Source organism: Engystomops pustulosus, chromosome 5 (genome assembly GCF_040894005.1).
Source record: "Engystomops pustulosus chromosome 5, aEngPut4.maternal, whole genome shotgun sequence".
NCBI lineage: Eukaryota > Metazoa > Chordata > Amphibia > Anura > Leptodactylidae > Engystomops > Engystomops pustulosus.
Window position 1 is genome coordinate 199,784,424 of NC_092415.1, and position 18,112 is coordinate 199,802,535.

Genomic DNA, 18,112 nt, shown 5'->3' on the forward strand with positions numbered 1-18,112 from the left:
CGATGCCTGTGAACGCCATATGTCAATGTAAAACAAACCTCTTGTCAATGGGTGTAATTATTGTTAGAAAATGAATGCAATAATAATTTTAAAAAAAAAAATTCAGAAAAAGTTTCTGATATTGTCGCTTTATTACTGAATATTATATACAGGATATGATGTCATACTCGACTGCAGGAAGGCGGGACCGAAGGGTGATTGACATGTCTGGTGTCCACAACTTCATCCCCTAGGATTTCAGATAGTTAATAAAAAAAATTCTAAAAATTCTAAACTCTCCAAAACACATATAAAAATAAACAAAATAAACAAATTACATTTTAGGTTTTCCGATGTCCAAAAAAGCCTCATAACGTATGGGGAATAATTATTAGAAGAATTATTAATAAAGTTTACTTATAAAATTAACTTTATGTAACTAAAGCACAAGTGCTCTGGGGGGGAGTCACCAAAGCCTCTCAGGGCTGTTACAAGATTCTTAAAGCACTTTGCCCCTCCTCCCTCTGTTTCCCCCCAAAATTTACGGCAAGGGAAATGGGGGGGGCCGGAGGAAGGAGGGCGAATGCTTTGAGGGGCTTTGGTGACTCCCCCCAGAGCACTTGTCCTTTAGTTACATTAAGTTAATTTTATAAATAAACTTTATTTATAACCCTGCTAATAAACATTCCCCATATTTACGACCCATCAGTGTGAATGGTTAATAAACTTCAAACTCTGCAGTTGATTTAGACAAGTTACTTAAAGGGAAACTCTCTCGATCTCACCGTTGTGGTTGTGTATGTGTCCCCTTTAAGAATTACATATTTTACCAGCCCTGAGACTAAAGATGACAAGTAGAAGGGAGAAACAAGACCTTAGAACATCCTCTGTAAACTTAACCCTTGGACCTCTCTACCTGCTGATAATCAGGATGAGGAATTTTCCTGGATAACCTCTGGAATAGCGATTACTTCTCTGGGATGTGCCCCCCACCCCCACAGTTTACAATGAGAATGGCAGATTGTGGGGGGCTCTGATCTTAGCCTATGCGTATAGACGAGTGTGGTGTTCTCTTCTCTCCACTGCCATTCCTCCTACAGTGGCTGCGCTCGGTACTGCAGATGAGTCCCACTCACTAGAACCAGAATATCTGACACTGGATATTATTTTATCATTTTTATATTTTCACGTAAACATACAAAAAAAATTAAGAAATTACAATATTTTTATTCCTTGTCATCCTTAAATTTGTAAACGTTCCCATTCTCCGGGTGTAATATTGGGAGGGCGCGGGCATCACTCCAGCTGGCAGTGCAGGGCTCGGTGGAATACGGTGCCCACCAGTAGTTGCCCCTTGTAGACGGAGGCGCAGGATGACCCCTGGATGACGGAGCCGTCGTTGGCATAGACTTTGGTGACGATGGGATGAGATGAGTGAATGTTCTGTATCCGGAGCACCTGACAGGGGAGACAATAGAGAATATGAGGAACGAGCAGACCCCCGATGGGACCGCACAGGGACCACCGCCCTCTAATGGAGGCAGCATAGGGTTAAATATTTCCTGCTATAGGAGAACATATAGGGGCACATTTATCATACACTGGTGCTAAGTGCAGGATCTATAGGAGGTTCTGGTTCTGTGCAGGGAATTGCGACAAGTGACTTATCCATGCTCCAGACTAGTTACATAATAGTATAATAGTATATGTAATCACTGACCTCTGAGCCCGGGGGATCTTCTGCATTGTATACAAAAAATTTGTATCCGTTTGGATGACCCCCCATCCAGATGTCCCCTGTGACCGGATCCACCGACAGGTTATCCACCAGTGTAACTACATCTACTGACTGGGATAGAAGCAGAGAGAAAGAAACTGTAACATGATAGAAATTCACTAGAGAGATTAATGTTCTATAAGATAGATAAAATGATAGAAAAGAGATAGATATGAGATAGATAGATAGATATGAGATAGATAGATAGATATGAGATAGATAGATATGAGATAGATAGATAGATATGAGATAGATAGATATGAGATAGATTGATAGATATGAGATAGATAGATAGATAGATATGAGATAGATAGATAGATAGATAGATATGAGATAGATAGATAGATAGATAGATATGAGATAGATAGATAGATAGGAGATAGATAGATAGATAGATAGATAGATAGATAGATAGGAGATAGATAGATAGGAGATAGATAGATAGATAGATAGATAGATAGATAGATAGATAGATAGATAGATATGAGATAGATAGATAGATATGAGATAGATAGATAGATATTAGATAGAGAGATAGATATTAGATAGATAGATATGAGATAGATGGATTTGAGATAGATAGATATATATGAGATAGATAGATAGATAGATAGATACATAGATAACCATGTTAAAAATGTTAGGAGGACAAAGCATGGAAGAGATAGTATTTACCTTTATTGGGGACAGGGACCAGTCTTTATTCTTCTTGAAGACATGCACTGTGTGCCCCATGACGTCGGCAGCATAGATATATCTACAACCAGATACAATCGTTCATTTTCATCAGGACTTAAAACAATCTCTGTGATCCAGAACTAATTGTAAGTTGTGATTCTGCCCCACATTGTGTGACACAGGACACGTATCGGCGTGTCCTGACCACTGGTGACACCATGGTGAGAGGTTTGGGTCTCTCCTGCCTGTGGAGGACGTGCAGAGCAGGAACAACACAAGGAGAGGTTCCTGGTTCTCACTGGAGGGAGCCACAACCTGATTACACAGAGAGAAGTTCCTGCACTCTCTGTATTCTTCTTGTATCTTTTTGTATCTTCTAGTATCAGTCTTGGATTTGTAAAAGAGAAGATTTAAAAAAAAACAGCCTAAGGGATGTAACAGGAGGTAAGTTACCATTATCACTGGAGAGATCATGGGATTGGTGAGGGGGTTGGTTAGGGATGAGATGGGATTGGTGAGGGGGTTGGTTAGGGATGAGATGGGATTGGTGAGGGGGTTGGTTTGGGATGAGATGGGATTGGTGAGGGGGTTGCTTAGGGATGAGATGGGATTGGTGAGGGGGTTGGTTTGGGATGAGATGGGATTGGTGAGGGGGTTGGTTAGGGATGAGATGGGATTGGTGAGGGGGTTGGTTAGGGATGAGATGGGATTGGTGAGGGGGTTGGTTAGGGATGAGATGGGAATGGTGAGGGGGTTGGTTAGGGATGAGATGGGATTGGTGAGGGGTTGGTTAGGGATGAGATGGGATTGGTGAGGGGGTTGGTTAGGGATGAGATGGGATTGGTGAGGGGTTGGTTAGGGATGAGATGGGATTGGTGAGGGAGTTGGTTAGGGATGAGATGGGATTGGTGAGGGGTTGGTTAGGGATGAGATGGGATTGGTGAGGGGTTGGTTAGGGATGAGATGGGATTGGTGAGGGGTTGGTTAGGGATGAGATGGGATTGGTGAGGGGTTGGTTAGGGATGAGATGGGATTGGTGAGGGGTTGGTTAGGGATGAGATGGGATTGGTGAGGGGGTTGGTTAGGGATGAGATGGGATTGGTGAGGGGGTTGGTTAGGGATGAGATGGGATTGGTGAGGGAGTTGGTTAGGGATGAGATGGGATTGGTGAGGGGGTGATAATATGAAGAAAAGCTCCTGTATAAAAAGGAGAACCAAGAACTTTACCTGCTCCTTCCTATTCACCCAAATATTTCACTTTACTCCACTTTTAATCCTCACAATTATTCGCTCTCCCAGTGTCTGGTACCTGGACTTCCCCGAGTGGTCAGCCATGAGAGGACATCTTAGACCACTTACTGTTTATCATTAGAAATGGTGATCCCGTTGCCGCTATAAAATCCTGTGGCCACTTGTCGGACATCCCCGGGGCTGTAATACACGACGCCCGTCCATGACGTCCCAAGGAAAAGTTCCACATATTTCAAGTAAAGATGAGAAAAGTAATAGTCGGTGGTGGCGTAGAAGCTCTCCGGACCGACCGCGACAATGTCATTAACACTAAGGGGAGACCAGAACCAAGAACAATCAGAGAGGAGACCGGGGGTAGAAGAAAACAAGGGTTACCAAAATGTGGGACACAAGCAAAGGAGAGGAAGAAAAGAGGAGAGGAGGAGCAGAGAAGAGTCATAAACGAGGTGAAGAGGAGGAGTGACAGAAGAAGGAAGCAGAGGAGAGGCAGAAAAGAGGAAAGGAGAAGAGGCTGAAGGAGAACAGAGAAGAGGCAGAAGAGGGACAGATGAGAGGAAGAAAAGAGAGGTGAAGAGGCAGAAGAGAAGAGCAGAGAAGAGAAGAGTCATAAACGAGGTGCAGAGGAGGAGTGACAGAAGAAGGAAGCAGAGGAGAGGCAGAAAAGAGGAAAGGAGAAGAGGCTGAAGGAGAACAGAGAAGAGGCAGAAGAGGGACAGATGAGAGGAAGAAAAGAGAGGTGAAGAGGCAGAAGAGAAGAGCAGAGAAGAGAAGAGTCATAAACGAGGTGCAGAGGAGGAGTGACAGAAGAAGGAAGCAGAGGAGAGGCAGAAAAGAGGAAAGGAGAAGAGGCTGAAGGAGAACAGAGAAGAGGCAGAAGAGGGACAGATGAGAGGAAGAAAAGAGAGGTGAAGAGGCAGAAGAGCAGAGAAGAGAAGAGTCATAAACGAGGTGCAGAGGAGGAGTGACAGAAGAAGGAAGCAGAGGAGAGGCAGAAAACAGGAAAGGAGAAGAGGCTGAAGGAGAAAGGAGAAGTGGGGCAGAGTAGAGGAAGAAAAGAGAGGTGAAGAGGCAGAAGAGAAGAGTCATAAAAGGGGAGAGGAGAAGTGACAGAAGGAGGAAGCAGAGAAGAGGAAAGGAGAAGAGGCAAAAGAGAAGAGCAGAGAAGAGGCAGAAAAGGAGAGAGAAGGAGAGACAGAAAAAGGAAAAGAAGCAGAAAAGAGGAGCAGATGAGAGGCTGAAAAGAGAGAGGAAGAGAGGCAGAAGAGAGGAGCAGAAGAGGGGCAGAAAAGGCAAGAGGAGGCAGAAAAGACAAGAGGAGGAAAGGGAAAAAACAGAGGAGTTGAAGACAATGGAGAAGATGCAGAAAAGAGGCAGACAGGGAGATAGAAGAGGCAGAAAACAAGGAGCAGAGGAGAGGTAACAATAAAGGAGAATAGCAGAAGAAAGACTAAAGCTTTAAGTTTTGAACAAGATCAAGCTACTGTAAGTGAGATCGTCCTAAACCATTAAAAATTGCACAATAACACTTAAAATATGGTCCCGATAAGTTCATTTCACATATTTATGAAGGTCTGGGGCCTATATTACTCAATAATCACCCTCATCCACAAAGCTCTGCACACTGCTGCACCTCCCTATCTCTCATCTCAGTCTCTGCTCTTCCATCTGCCAGTCATCGAAGATTAATCCAGGACTTCTCCTGAGCTGCACCAGTTCCCTGGAATGCCCTTCCATATAAAATGTAGTATTTTATTTGTATATGTCCCCTATGATTGGTAAAGAGATTATTGTGCATTGCTAACAAGATCTGGTTCTTTTAACCCTTTCACGAGCCGTGAAGTAATAGCACGTCACGGGTCGGCCGCGGGTGAATGGAGAGACTCACAGGCTGAGCCCTCTTCATAGCCAGTAAGTATTTGCTGCATATCTCAGCAAAGACTTAGCGGTAACACCGGTTACCAGTTACTCTACTAATAACTTTAATGTTGATGGTGAAAAATGTCACGTTTCTTATGTGCTCCAGATCTATTCTGATAAAAGAGTTAGAAAATGTCACTGTACGGTTCTTGTACCTGTTCAGAAGTTCGTGCTTGACTGATTTCAGATGAACCAGAGAACGTTCTTCCTCCACAAATCTGAATATCTCAATAACGGATTGTAACTGCGGATGGTTCACCACAAAGAGGTAGACCGTACCATCTGCGGACAGGGGGAGATGTAAGAGAAAAACGGTTACCTGGAAAACCCCAGATAGTCTCATCTCCTTACAGTCAGTCACTGGATAGTCTCATCTCCTTACAGACAGTCACTGGATAGTCTCATCTCCTTACAGACAGTCACTGGATAGTGTCATCTCCTTACAGACAGTCCCTGGATAGTCTCATCTCATCACAGACAGTCACTGGATAGTCTCATCTACTTACAGACAGTCACTGGATAGTCTCATCTCCTTACGGACAGTCACTGGATAGTCTCATCTCCTTACAGACAGTCACTGGATAGTCTCATCTCCTTACAGACAGTCCCTGGATAGTCTCATCTCCTTACAGACAGTCACTGGATAGTCTCATCTCCTTACAGACAGTCCCTGGATAGTCTCATCTCCTTACAGACAGTCCCTGGATAGTCTCATCTCCTTACAGAAAGTCACTGGATAGTCTCATCTCCTTACAGACAGTCACTGGATAGTCTCATCTCCTTACAGACAGTCACTGGATAGTCTCATCTCCTTACAGACAATCACTGGATAGTCTCATCTCCTTACAGACAGTCCCTGGATAGTCTCATCTCCTTACAGACAGTCCCTGGATAGTCTCATCTCCTTACAGACAGTCACTGGATAGTCTCATCTCCTTAAAGACAGTCCCTGGATAGTCTCATCTCCTTACAGACAGTCACTGGATAGTCTCATCTCCTTACAGACAGTCACTGGATAGTCTCATCTCCTTACAGACAGTCACTGGATAGTGTCATCTCCTTACAGACAGTCCCTGGATAGTCTCATCTCATCACAGACAGTCACTGGATAGTCTCATCTACTTACAGACAGTCACTGGATAGTCTCATCTCCTTACAGACAGTCACTGGATAGTCTCATCTCCTTACAGACAGTCACTGGATAGTCTCATCTCCTTACAGACAGTCCCTGGATAGTCTCATCTCCTTACAGACAGTCACTGGATAGTCTCATCTCCTTACAGACAGTCCCTGGATAGTCTCATCTCCTTACAGACAGTCCCTGGATAGTCTCATCTCCTTACAGAAAGTCACTGGATAGTCTCATCTCCTTACAGACAGTCACTGGATAGTCTCATCTCCTTACAGACAGTCACTGGATAGTCTCATCTCCTTACAGACAATCACTGGATAGTCTCATCTCCTTACAGACAGTCCCTGGATAGTCTCATCTCCTTACAGACAGTCCCTGGATAGTCTCATCTCCTTACAGACAGTCACTGGATAGTCTCATCTCCTTAAAGACAGTCCCTGGATAGTCTCATCTCCTTACAGACAGTCACTGGATAGTCTCATCTCCTTACAGACAGTCACTGGATAGTCTCATCTCCTTACAGACAATCACTGGATAGTCTCATCTCCTTAAAGACAGTCCCTGGATAGTCTCATCTCCTTACAGACAGTCCCTGGATAGTCTCATCTCCTTACAGACAGTCTCTGGATAGTCTCACCTCCTTACAGACAGTCACTGGATAGTCTCATCTCCTTACTGACAGTCTCTGGATAGTCTCATCTCCTTACAGACAGTCCCTAGATAGTCTCACCTTCTTACAGACAGTCCCTGGATAGTCTCATCTCCTTACAGACAGACCCCGGATAGTCTCATCTCCTTACAGACAGTCACTGGATAGTCTCATCTCCTTACAGACAGTCACTGGATAGTTTCATCTCCTTACAGACAGTCCCTGGATAGTCTCCTCTCCATACAGACAGTCCCGGATAGTCTCATCTCCTTACAGACAGTCCCTGGATAGTCTCATCTCCTTACAGACAGTCACCCGATAGTCTCATCTCCTTACAGACAGTCATTGGATAGTCTCATCTCCTTACAGACAGTCACTGGATAGTCTCATCTCCTTACAGACAGTCCCTGGATCGTCTAATCTCCTTACAGACAGTCACTGGACAGTCATCTCCTTACAGACAGTCCCTGGATAGTCTCATCTTCTTACAGCCAGTCCCTGAATAGTCTCATCTCCTTATAGACAGTCACTGGATAGTCTCATCTCCTTACAGACAGTCCCTGGATAGTCTCATCTCCTTACAGACAGTCCCTGGATAGTCTCATCTCCTTACAGACAGTCACTGGATAGTCTTATCTCCTTACAGACAGTCACTGGATAGTCACATCTCCTTACAGACAGTCACTGGATTGTGTCATCTCCTTACAGGCAGTCCCTGGATTGTCTCATCTCCTTACAGACAGTCACTGGATAGTTTCATCTCCTTACAGACAGTGCCTGAATAGTGTCATCTCCTTACAGACAGTCCCTGGATAGTCTCATCTCCTTACAGACAGTCACTGGATAGTCTCATCTCCTTACAGACAGTCACTGGATAGTCTCATCTCCTTACAGACAGTCACTGGATAATCCCATCTCCTTACAGACAGTCATTGGATAGTCTCATCTCCTTACAGACAGTCCCTGGATAGTCTCATCTCCTTACAGACAGTCCCTGGATAGTCTCATCTCCTTACAGACAGTCCCAAGATAGTCTCATCTCCTTACAGACAGTCACTGGATAGTCTCATCTCCCTACAGACAGTCCCTGGATAGTGTCATCTCCTTACAGACAGTCACTGGATAGTCCCATCTCCTTACAGACAGTCCCTGGATAGTCTCATCTCCTTACAGACAGTCCCAAGATAGTGTCATCTCCTTACAGACAGTCACTGGATAGTCTCATTTCCTTACAGACAGTCCCTGGATAGTCTAATCTCCTTATAGACAGTCCCTGGATAGTCTCATCTCCGTACAGACAGTCCCTGGATAGTCTCATCTCCTTACAGACAGTCCCAACATAGTCTCATTTCCTTACAGACAGACCCTGGATAGTCTCATCTCCTTACAGACAGTCCCTGGATAGTCACATCTCTTTACAGACAGTCCCGGATAGTCTCATCTCCTTACAGGCAGTCAATGGATAGTCTCATCTCCTTACAGACAGTCACTGGATAGTTTCATCTCCTTACAGACATTCCCTGGATAGTGTCATCTCCTTACAGACAGTCCCTGGATAGTCTCCTCTCCTTACAGACAGTCACTCGATAATCCCATCTCCTTACAGACAGTCATTGGATAGTCTCATCTCCTTACAGACAGTCCCGGATAGTCTCATCTCCATACAGACAGTCACTCGATAATCCCATCTCCTTACAGACAGTCATTGGATAGTCTCATCTCCTTACAGACAGTCACTGGATAGTCTCATCTCCTTACAGACAGTCCCTGGATCGTCTAATCTCCTTACAGACAGTCACTGGACAGTCATCTCCTTACAGACAGTCCCGGATAGTCTCATCTCCATACAGACAGTCACTCGATAATCCCATCTCCTTACAGACAGTCATTGGATAGTCTCATCTCCTTACAGACAGTCACCGGATAGTCTCATCTCCTTACAGCCAGTCCCTGAATAGTCTCATCTCCTTATAGACAGTCACTGGATAGTCTCATCTCCTTACAGACAGTCCCTGGATAGTCTCATCTCCTTACAGACAGTCACTCGATAATCCCATCTCCTTACAGACAGTCATTGGATAGTCTCATCTCCTTACAGACAGTCACTGGATAGTCTCATCTACTTACAGACAGTCACTGGATAGTCTCATCTCCTTACAGACAGTCACTGGATAGTCTCATCTCCTTACAGACAGTCACTGGATAGTCTCATCTCCTTACAGACAGTCCCTGGATAGTCTCATCTCCTTACAGACAGTCACTGGATAGTCTCATCTCCTTACAGACAGTCCCTGGATAGTCTCATCTCCTTACAGACAGTCCCTGGATAGTCTCATCTCCTTACAGACAGTCACTGGATAGTCTTATCTCCTTACAGACAGTCACTGGATAGTCTCATCTCCTTACAGACAGTCACTAGATAGTCTCATCTCCTTACAGACAATCACTGGATAGTCTCATCTCCTTACAGACAGTCCCTGGATAGTCTCATCTCCTTACAGACAGTCCCTGGATAGTCTCATCTCCTTACAGACAGTCACTGGATAGTCTCATCTCCTTAAAGACAGTCCCTGGATAGTCTCATCTCCTTACAGACAGTCACTGGATAGTCTCATCTCCTTACAGACAGTAACTGGATAGTCTCATCTCCTTACAGACAATCACTGGATAGTCTCATCTCCTTAAAGACAGTCCCTGGATAGTCTCATCTCCTTACAGACAGTCTCTGGATAGTCTCATCTCCTTACAGACAGTCTCTGGATAGTCTCACCTCCTTACAGACAGTCACTGGATAGTCTCATCTCCTTACTGACAGTCTCTGGATAGTCTCATCTCCTTACAGACAGTCCCTAGATAGTCTCACCTTCTTACAGACAGTCCCTGGATAGTCTCATCTCCTTACAGACAGACCCCGGATAGTCTCATCTCCTTACAGACAGTCACTGGATAGTCTCATCTCCTTACAGACAGTCACTGGATAGTTTCATCTCCTTACAGACAGTCCCTGGATAGTCTCCTCTCCATACAGACAGTCCCGGATAGTCTCATCTCCTTACAGACAGTCCCTGGATAGTCTCTTCTCCTTACAGACAATCACTGGATAGTCTCATCTCCTTATAGACAGTCACCGGATAGTCTCATCTCCTTACAGACAGTCCCCGGATAGTCTCATCTCCTTACAGACAGTCCCCGGATAGTCTCATCTCCTTACAGACAGTCACCGGATAGTCTCATCTCCTTACAGCCAGTCCCTGAATAGTCTCATCTCCTTATAGACAGTCACTGGATAGTCTCATCTCCTTACAGACAGTCCCTGGATAGTCTCATCTCCTTACAGACAGTCCCTGGATAGTCTCATCTCCTTACAGACAGTCACTGGATAGTCTTATCTCCTTACAGACAGTCACTGGATAGTCTCATCTCCTTACAGACAGTCACTGGATTGTGTCATCTCCTTACAGGCAGTCCCTGGATTGTCTCATCTCCTTACAGACAGTCACTGGATAGTTTCATCTCCTTACAGACAGTGCCTGGATAGTGTCATCTCATTACAGACAGTCCCTGGATAGTCTCATCTCCTTACAGACAGTCACTGGATAGTCTCATCTCCTTACAGACAGTCACTGGATAGTCTCATCTCCCTACAGACAGTCACTGGATAGTCTCATCTCCTTACAGACAGTCACTGGATAGTCTCATCTCCTTACAGACAGTCACTGGATAATCCCATCTCCTTACAGACAGTCCCAAGATAGTCTCATCTCCTTACAGACAGTCCCTAGATAGTCTCACCTCCTTACAGACAGTCCCTGGATAGTCTCATCTCCTTACAGACAGACCCCGGATAGTCTCATCTCCTTACAGACAGTCACTGGATAGTCTCATCTCCTTACAGACAGTCACTGGATAGTTTCATCTCCTTACAGACAGTCCCTGGATAGTCTCCTCTCCATACAGACAGTCCCGGATAGTCTCATCTCCTTACAGACAGTCCCTGGATAGTCTCATCTCCTTACAGAAAGTCCCCGGATAGTCTCATCTCCTTATAGACAGTCACCGGATAGTCTCATCTCCTTACAGACAGTCCCCGGATAGTCTCATCTCCTTACAGACAGTCCCCGGATAGTCACATCTCCTTACAGACAGTCACCGGATAGTCTCATCTCCTTACAGCCAGTCCCTGAATAGTCTCATCTCCTTATAGACAGTCACTGGATAGTCTCATCTCCTTACAGACAGTCCCTGGATAGTCTAATCTCCTTACAGGCAGTCCCTGGATTGTCTCATCTCCTTACAGACAGTCACTGGATAGTTTCATCTCCTTACAGACAGTGCCTGGATAGTGTCATCTCCTTACAGACAGTCCCTGGATAGTCTCATCTCCTTACAGACAGTCACTGGATAGTCTCATCTCCTTACAGACAGTCACTGGATAGTCTCATCTCCCTACAGACAGTCACTGGATAGTCTCATCTCCTTACAGACAGTCACTGGATAGTCTCATCTCCTTACAGACAGTCACTGGATAATCCCATCTCCTTACAGACAGTCCCAAGATAGTCTCATCTCCTTACAGACAGTCCCTGGATAGTGTCATCTCCTTACAGACAGTCACTGGATAGTCCCATCTCCTTACAGACAGTCCCTGGATAGTCTCATCTCCTTACAGACAGTCCCAAGATAGTGTCATCTCCTTACAGACAGTCACTGGATAGTCTCATTTCCTTACAGACTGTCCCTGGATAGTCTAATCTCCTTATAGACAGTCCCTGGATAGTCTCATCTCCGTACAGACAGTCCCTGGATAGTCTCATCTCCTTACAGACAGTCCCAACATAGTCTCATTTCCTTACAGACAGACCCTGGATAGTCTCATCTCCTTACAGACAGTCCCTGGATAGTCACATCTCTTTACAGACAGTCCCGGATAGTCTCATCTCCTTACAGGCAGTCACTGGATAGTCTCATCTCCTTACAGACAGTCACTGGATAGTTTCATCTCCTTACAGACAGTCCCTGGATAGTGTCATCTCCTTACAGACAGTCCCTGGATAGTCTCCTCTCCTTACAGACAGTCCCGGATAGTCTCATCTCCTTACAGACAGTCACTCGATAATCCCATCTCCTTACAGACAGTCATTGGATAGTCTCATCTCCTTACAGACAGTCACTGGATAGTCTCATCTCCTTACAGACAGTCCCTGGATCGTCTAATCTCCTTACAGACAGTCACTGGACAGTCATCTCCTTACAGACAGTCCCTGGATAGTCTCATCTTCTTACAGACAGTCCCTAGATAGTCTCATCTCCTTACAGACAGTCACTGGATAGTCTAATCTCCTTACAGACAGTCACTGGATAGTCTCATCTCCTTACAGACAGTCCCCGGATAGTCTCATCTCCTTACAGACAGTCACTGGATAGTCTCATCTCCTTACAGACAGTCCCTGAATAGTCTCATCTCCTTATAGACAGTCACTGGATAGTCTCATCTCCTTACAGACAGTCCCTGGATAGTCTCATCTCCTTACAGACAGTCACTCGATAATCCCATCTCCTTACAGACAGTCATTGGATAGTCTCATCTCCTTACAGACAGTCACTGGATAGTCTCATCTCCTTACAGACAGTCCCTGGATCGTCTAATCTCCTTACAGACAGTCACTGGACAGTCATCTCCTTACAGACAGTCCCTGGATAGTCTCATCTTCTTACAGACAGTCCCTAGATAGTCTCATCTCCTTACAGACAGTCACTGGATAGTCTAATCTCCTTACAGACAGTCATTGGATAGTCTCATCTCCTTACAGACAGTCCCTGGATAGTCTCATCTCCTTATAGACAGTCCCTGGATAGTCTCATCTCCTTACAGACAGTCCCAAGATAGTCTCATCTCCTTACAGACAGTCACTGGATAGTCTCATCTCCCTACAGACAGTCCCTGGATAGTGTCATCTCCTTACAGACAGTCACTGGATAGTCCCATCTCCTTACAGACAGTCCCTGGATAGTCTCATCTCCTTACAGACAGTCCCAAGATAGTGTCATCTCCTTACAGACAGTCACTGGATAGTCTCATTTCCTTACAGACTGTCCCTGGATAGTCTAATCTCCTTATAGACAGTCCCTGGATAGTCTCATCTCCGTACAGACAGTCCCTGGATAGTCTCATCTCCTTACAGACAGTCACTCGATAATCCCATCTCCTTACAGACAGTCATTGGATAGTCTCATCTCCTTACAGACAGTCACTGGATAGTCTCATCTCCTTACAGACAGTCCCTGGATCGTCTAATCTCCTTACAGACAGTCACTGGACAGTCATCTCCTTACAGACAGTCCCTGGATAGTCTCATCTTCTTACAGACAGTCCCTAGATAGTCTCATCTCCTTACAGACAGTCACTGGATAGTCTAATCTCCTTACAGACAGTCACTGGATAGTCTCATCTCCTTACAGACAGTCCCAAGATAGTCTCATCTCCTTACAGACAGACACTGGATAGTCTCATCTCCCTACAGACAGTCCCTGGATAGTGTCATCTCCTTACAGACAGTCACTGGATAGTCCCATCTCCTTACAGACAGTCACTGGATAGTCTCATCTCCTTACAGACAGTCACTGGATAGTCTCATCTCCTTACAGACAGTCCCTGGATAGTGTCATCTCCTTACAGACAGTCCCTGGATAGTCTCATCTCCTTACAGACAGTCAGTGGATAGTCTCATCTCCTTACAGACAGTCACTGGATAGTCTCATCTTTTTACAGACAGTCCCTGGATAGTCTCATCTCCTTACAGACAGTCACTGGATAGTCTCATCTCCTTACAGACAGTCCCTGGATAGTCTCATCTCCTTACAGACAGTCACTGGATAATCTCATCTCCTTACAGACAGTTACTGGATAGTCTCATCTCCTTACAGACAGTCACTGGATAGTCTCATCTCCTCACAGACAGTCACTGGATAGTTTCATCTCCTTACAGACAGTCACTGGATTGTCTCATCTCCTTACAGACAGTCACTGGATAGTTTCATCTCCTTACAGACAGTCATTGGATAGTCTCATCTCCTTACAGACAGTCACTGGATAGTCTCATCTCCTTACAGACAGTCACTGGATAGTTTCATCTCCTTACAGACAGTCATTGGATAGTCTCATCTCCTTACAGACAGTCACTGGACAGTCTCATCTCCTTACAGACAGTCCCTGGATAGTGTCATCTCCTTACAGACAGTCCCTGGATAGTCTCATCTCCTTACAGACAGTCAGTGGATAGTCTCATCTCCTTACAGACAGTCACTGGATAGTCTCATCTTTTTACAGACAGTCCCTGGATAGTCTCATCTCCTTACAGACAGTCACTGGATAGTCTCATCTCCTTACAGACAGTCACTGGACAGTCTCATCTCCTTACAGACAGTCCCTGGATAGTCTCATCTCCTTACAGACAGTCCCAAGATAGTCTCATCTCCTTACAGACAGTCCCTGGATAGTCTCATCTCCTTACAGACAGTCATTGGATAGTCTCATCTCCTTACAGACAGTCACTGGATAGTATCATCTCCTTACAGACAGTCACTGGATAGTCTCATCTTTTTACAGACAGTCCCTGGATAGTCTCCTCTCCATACAGACAGTCCCGGATAGTCTCATCTCCTTACAGACAGTCCCTGGATAGTCTCATCTCCTTACAGACAGTCCCAAGATAGTCTCATCTCCTTACAGACAGTCCCTGGATAGTCTCATCTCCTTACAGACAGTCACTGGACAGTCTCATCTCCTTACAGACAGTCCCTGGATAGTGTCATCTCCTTACAGACAGTCCCTGGATAGTCTCATCTCCTTACAGACAGTCAGTGGATAGTCTCATCTCCTTACAGACAGTCACTGGATAGTCTCATCTTTTTACAGACAGTCCCTGGATAGTCTCATCTCCTTACAGACAGTCCCTGGATAGTCTCATCTCCTTACAGACAGTCACTGGACAGTCTCATCTCCTTACAGACAGTCCCTGGATAGTCTCATCTCCTTACAGACAGTCCCAAGATAGTCTCATCTCCTTACAGACAGTCCCTGGATAGTCTCATCTCCTTACAGACAGTCATTGGATAGTCTCATCTCCTTACAGACAGTCACTGGATAGTATCATCTCCTTACAGACAGTCACTGATCACAGGGGCATCAGACGTCTTACCCTCATCTATGTAGGAGCTTAGCCCATGAGGGTTGAAGGAAGACGCATCAAACCCTTTACTGATGCGCAGAGGAGCTGGGGTGAGGCCGCCATCATTCAGGTCCAGAAGAAGGATTTCTCCAGGTTTATCGGGGGCGAAACTCTTGATATTTGGAAACTTCAGACCCTGAAAATAATTAAGTAAAAAGCTTCATGAAGAACCAGAACCCCTGATATTTGTCCTATAATGACGACCATTTTCCAGCAGAAGTTGTCTTGGTCCTGCTCTAAGATGAGAAGTGGAGACAATTGTATCCAGTCTGGACAATGCTCTGTGAGCTCCACGCTGATACATTGTAGGAAGCTACTAATAAATCAGTGCGGCTGCTGGTTAGTAGCTGATGTGATCCCTCCCCTCGCTGACATCACACTCGTCACATACTTACGGTACTGATAAACGCCAAACCATTCGGTAGAACATCAATATCTTCAGAACCGGCCTCTGTAAGGTCAAAGAAAAGAAGGCATACTGTACGTAAGAGCTGCATTCACAATTCTGCTGGCTTCAGAGCTGAAATCTAGTAAGTGCCATGACTATGATCTAATGTATTTTTGACTAAGTGAAACCACTAAATTTAAAGGTTTGTTCCAGAATCTGAGTAAACCCCAGGACACATGACTACCTGGAAGGAGTGAATTTTTCTGCCGCCTGAGGCGAGCTATAGAGGGGCGCCCCCTATGCCCCATCGCGTAGTAATTTATCAGGTTGCCCTGGTTTTTGGGACAGCACCTGGTTGGAAATTTGCAAGGGTCACAGGGGAAAGACCAGAGGACGACACAGGGAGTGACGGCCCACGGAAAATGGAAGCGGCGTCCCGTGGTCCGAGAAAGCCACTCATTGGCTGATGTGGGTCATGTGATCTATAACTTCCATCCGGATGCTGGCCAGAAAATTGGAAGAGCCCCCTATGCCCCAGGTGCACAAGCAGCTTAATTCTCATTCCATTTAAGGGTCTTGTGATAAGGTACAGGGCGACTTACACATGTACTTACCTATCCCCTCCAGGAGCCGGCAGTTTGGGAGATCCACAGGTTCTACCTCATTGAAGAATCTGGTCCTATGACTGAAAAGTTGGTAAAATGAAAGGTACATGAATTTTTAAACATTTTTGTACCCCTAAGTATCTTAGGATGTCAGGCGTGGGTGGGGGGGTGTACAGTGATGTCACATTACAGGGATAATGCACACAGTGATGTCACAGTACAGGGATAATGCACACAGTGATGTCACAGTACAGGGATAATACACACAGTGATGTCACAGTACAGGGATAATACACACAGTGATGTCACAGCACAGGGATAATACACACAGTGATGTCACAGTACAGGGATAATACACACAGTGATGTCACAGCACAGAGATAATACACACAGTGATGTCACAGCATAGGGATAACACACACAGTGATGTCACAGCACAGAGATAATACACACAGTGATGTCACAGTACAGGGATAATACACGCAGTGATGTCACAGTACAGGGATAATACACGCAGTGATGTCACAGTACAGGGGTAATACACACAGTGATGTCACAGTACAGGGATAAGACACACAGTGATGTCACAGTTCAGGGATAATACACAACGTGATGTCACAGTACAGGGATAATACACACAGTGATGTCACAATACAGGGATAATACATACAGTGATGTCACAGTACAGGGATAGTACACACAGAGATGTCACAGTACAGGGATAATACACACAGTGATCTCACAGTACAGGGATAATACACACAGTGATGTCACAGCACAGGGATAATACACATAGTGATGTCACAGCACAGAGATAATACACACAGTGATGTCACAGCACAGGGATAATACACACAGTGATGTCACAGCACAGAGATAATACACACAGTGATGTCACAGTACAGGGATAACACACACAGTGATGTCACAGTACAAGGATAATACACACAGTGTAAGCTAATTATAATTTTGTGGTTGTGCATGTAGCTGTAGTCCTGAGACCACTTTGTATCCCATATAACTACTATAGGGGTCTCATATGCAGAATGTTATATACAGTCCTGTCTCTATATAAGATGCAATGTACAGAGTTCACAGACTCAAATCTGGAATATGTGCCCCAAATCCTGCAAAACAAGTCACTTACAAGAGATTCAGGATCCTTTCCCCCACCAGCGCCAGGAGCACCCCGAGCAGGGTGACTTTGAGCAGGGCACCCATGTCTCTCCCTTCTGTCCTCTGTCTGGACTTTGTCATGTAGGAGCAGAGGTGCAGGTGAGGGCTGGGTCTGTGATACAGGAACATGAGCTGCACGGGGACTACAATGGGTGTTGTAAAAGTGTCCCTCTCCATGTCAGAAGCTGTAACATGAGAGACTTATGCAACACCCTCGCCGATGCAATGGCACCTGCATGTACCCACATTACACTACATGGTCCTGATAGGACATAGGGGATATTGCAGTGGTGAATCCTGCCTGGCAAGGCAGAGGTTAAGTGTTTTGTATG

At 45.3% G+C, this 18,112-nt stretch overlaps 1 protein-coding gene across 1 annotated transcript; it reads right to left on the reverse strand.

The window, feature by feature from the left end:
• Window positions 1–634: 634 nt before the first annotated feature.
• On the reverse strand, window positions 635–17,904 carry LOC140134289 (serum paraoxonase/arylesterase 2-like). Its single transcript, XM_072154877.1, has 9 exons — window positions 17,752–17,904; window positions 16,614–16,684; window positions 16,007–16,062; window positions 15,582–15,747; window positions 5,758–5,884; window positions 3,794–3,994; window positions 2,432–2,513; window positions 1,700–1,828; window positions 635–1,437 (listed from the first exon to the last, which is right to left on the reverse strand). Exons 1-9 carry the CDS (start codon window positions 17,859–17,861, stop codon window positions 1,276–1,278), a joined length of 1,104 nt encoding a protein of 367 aa, XP_072010978.1. The 5' UTR covers window positions 17,862–17,904; the 3' UTR covers window positions 635–1,275.
• Between the last annotated feature and the right edge of the window lie 208 nt (window positions 17,905–18,112).

Excerpts from the sequence above, each read along its gene's own strand:
- LOC140134289 (XM_072154877.1), bottom strand. The coding sequence starts at position 17,861 with ATGACAAAGTCCAGACAGAGGACAGAAGGGAGAGACATGGGTGCCCTG. Across the intron at positions 5,885-15,581 it reads AAGCTCCTACATAGATGAGG|ATGGTACGGTCTACCTCTTT; the intron begins GTAAGACGTCTG and ends CCCTGTCCGCAG. Across the intron at positions 3,995-5,757 it reads AAGCACGAACTTCTGAACAG|TGTTAATGACATTGTCGCGG; the intron begins GTACAAGAACCG and ends GTCTCCCCTTAG.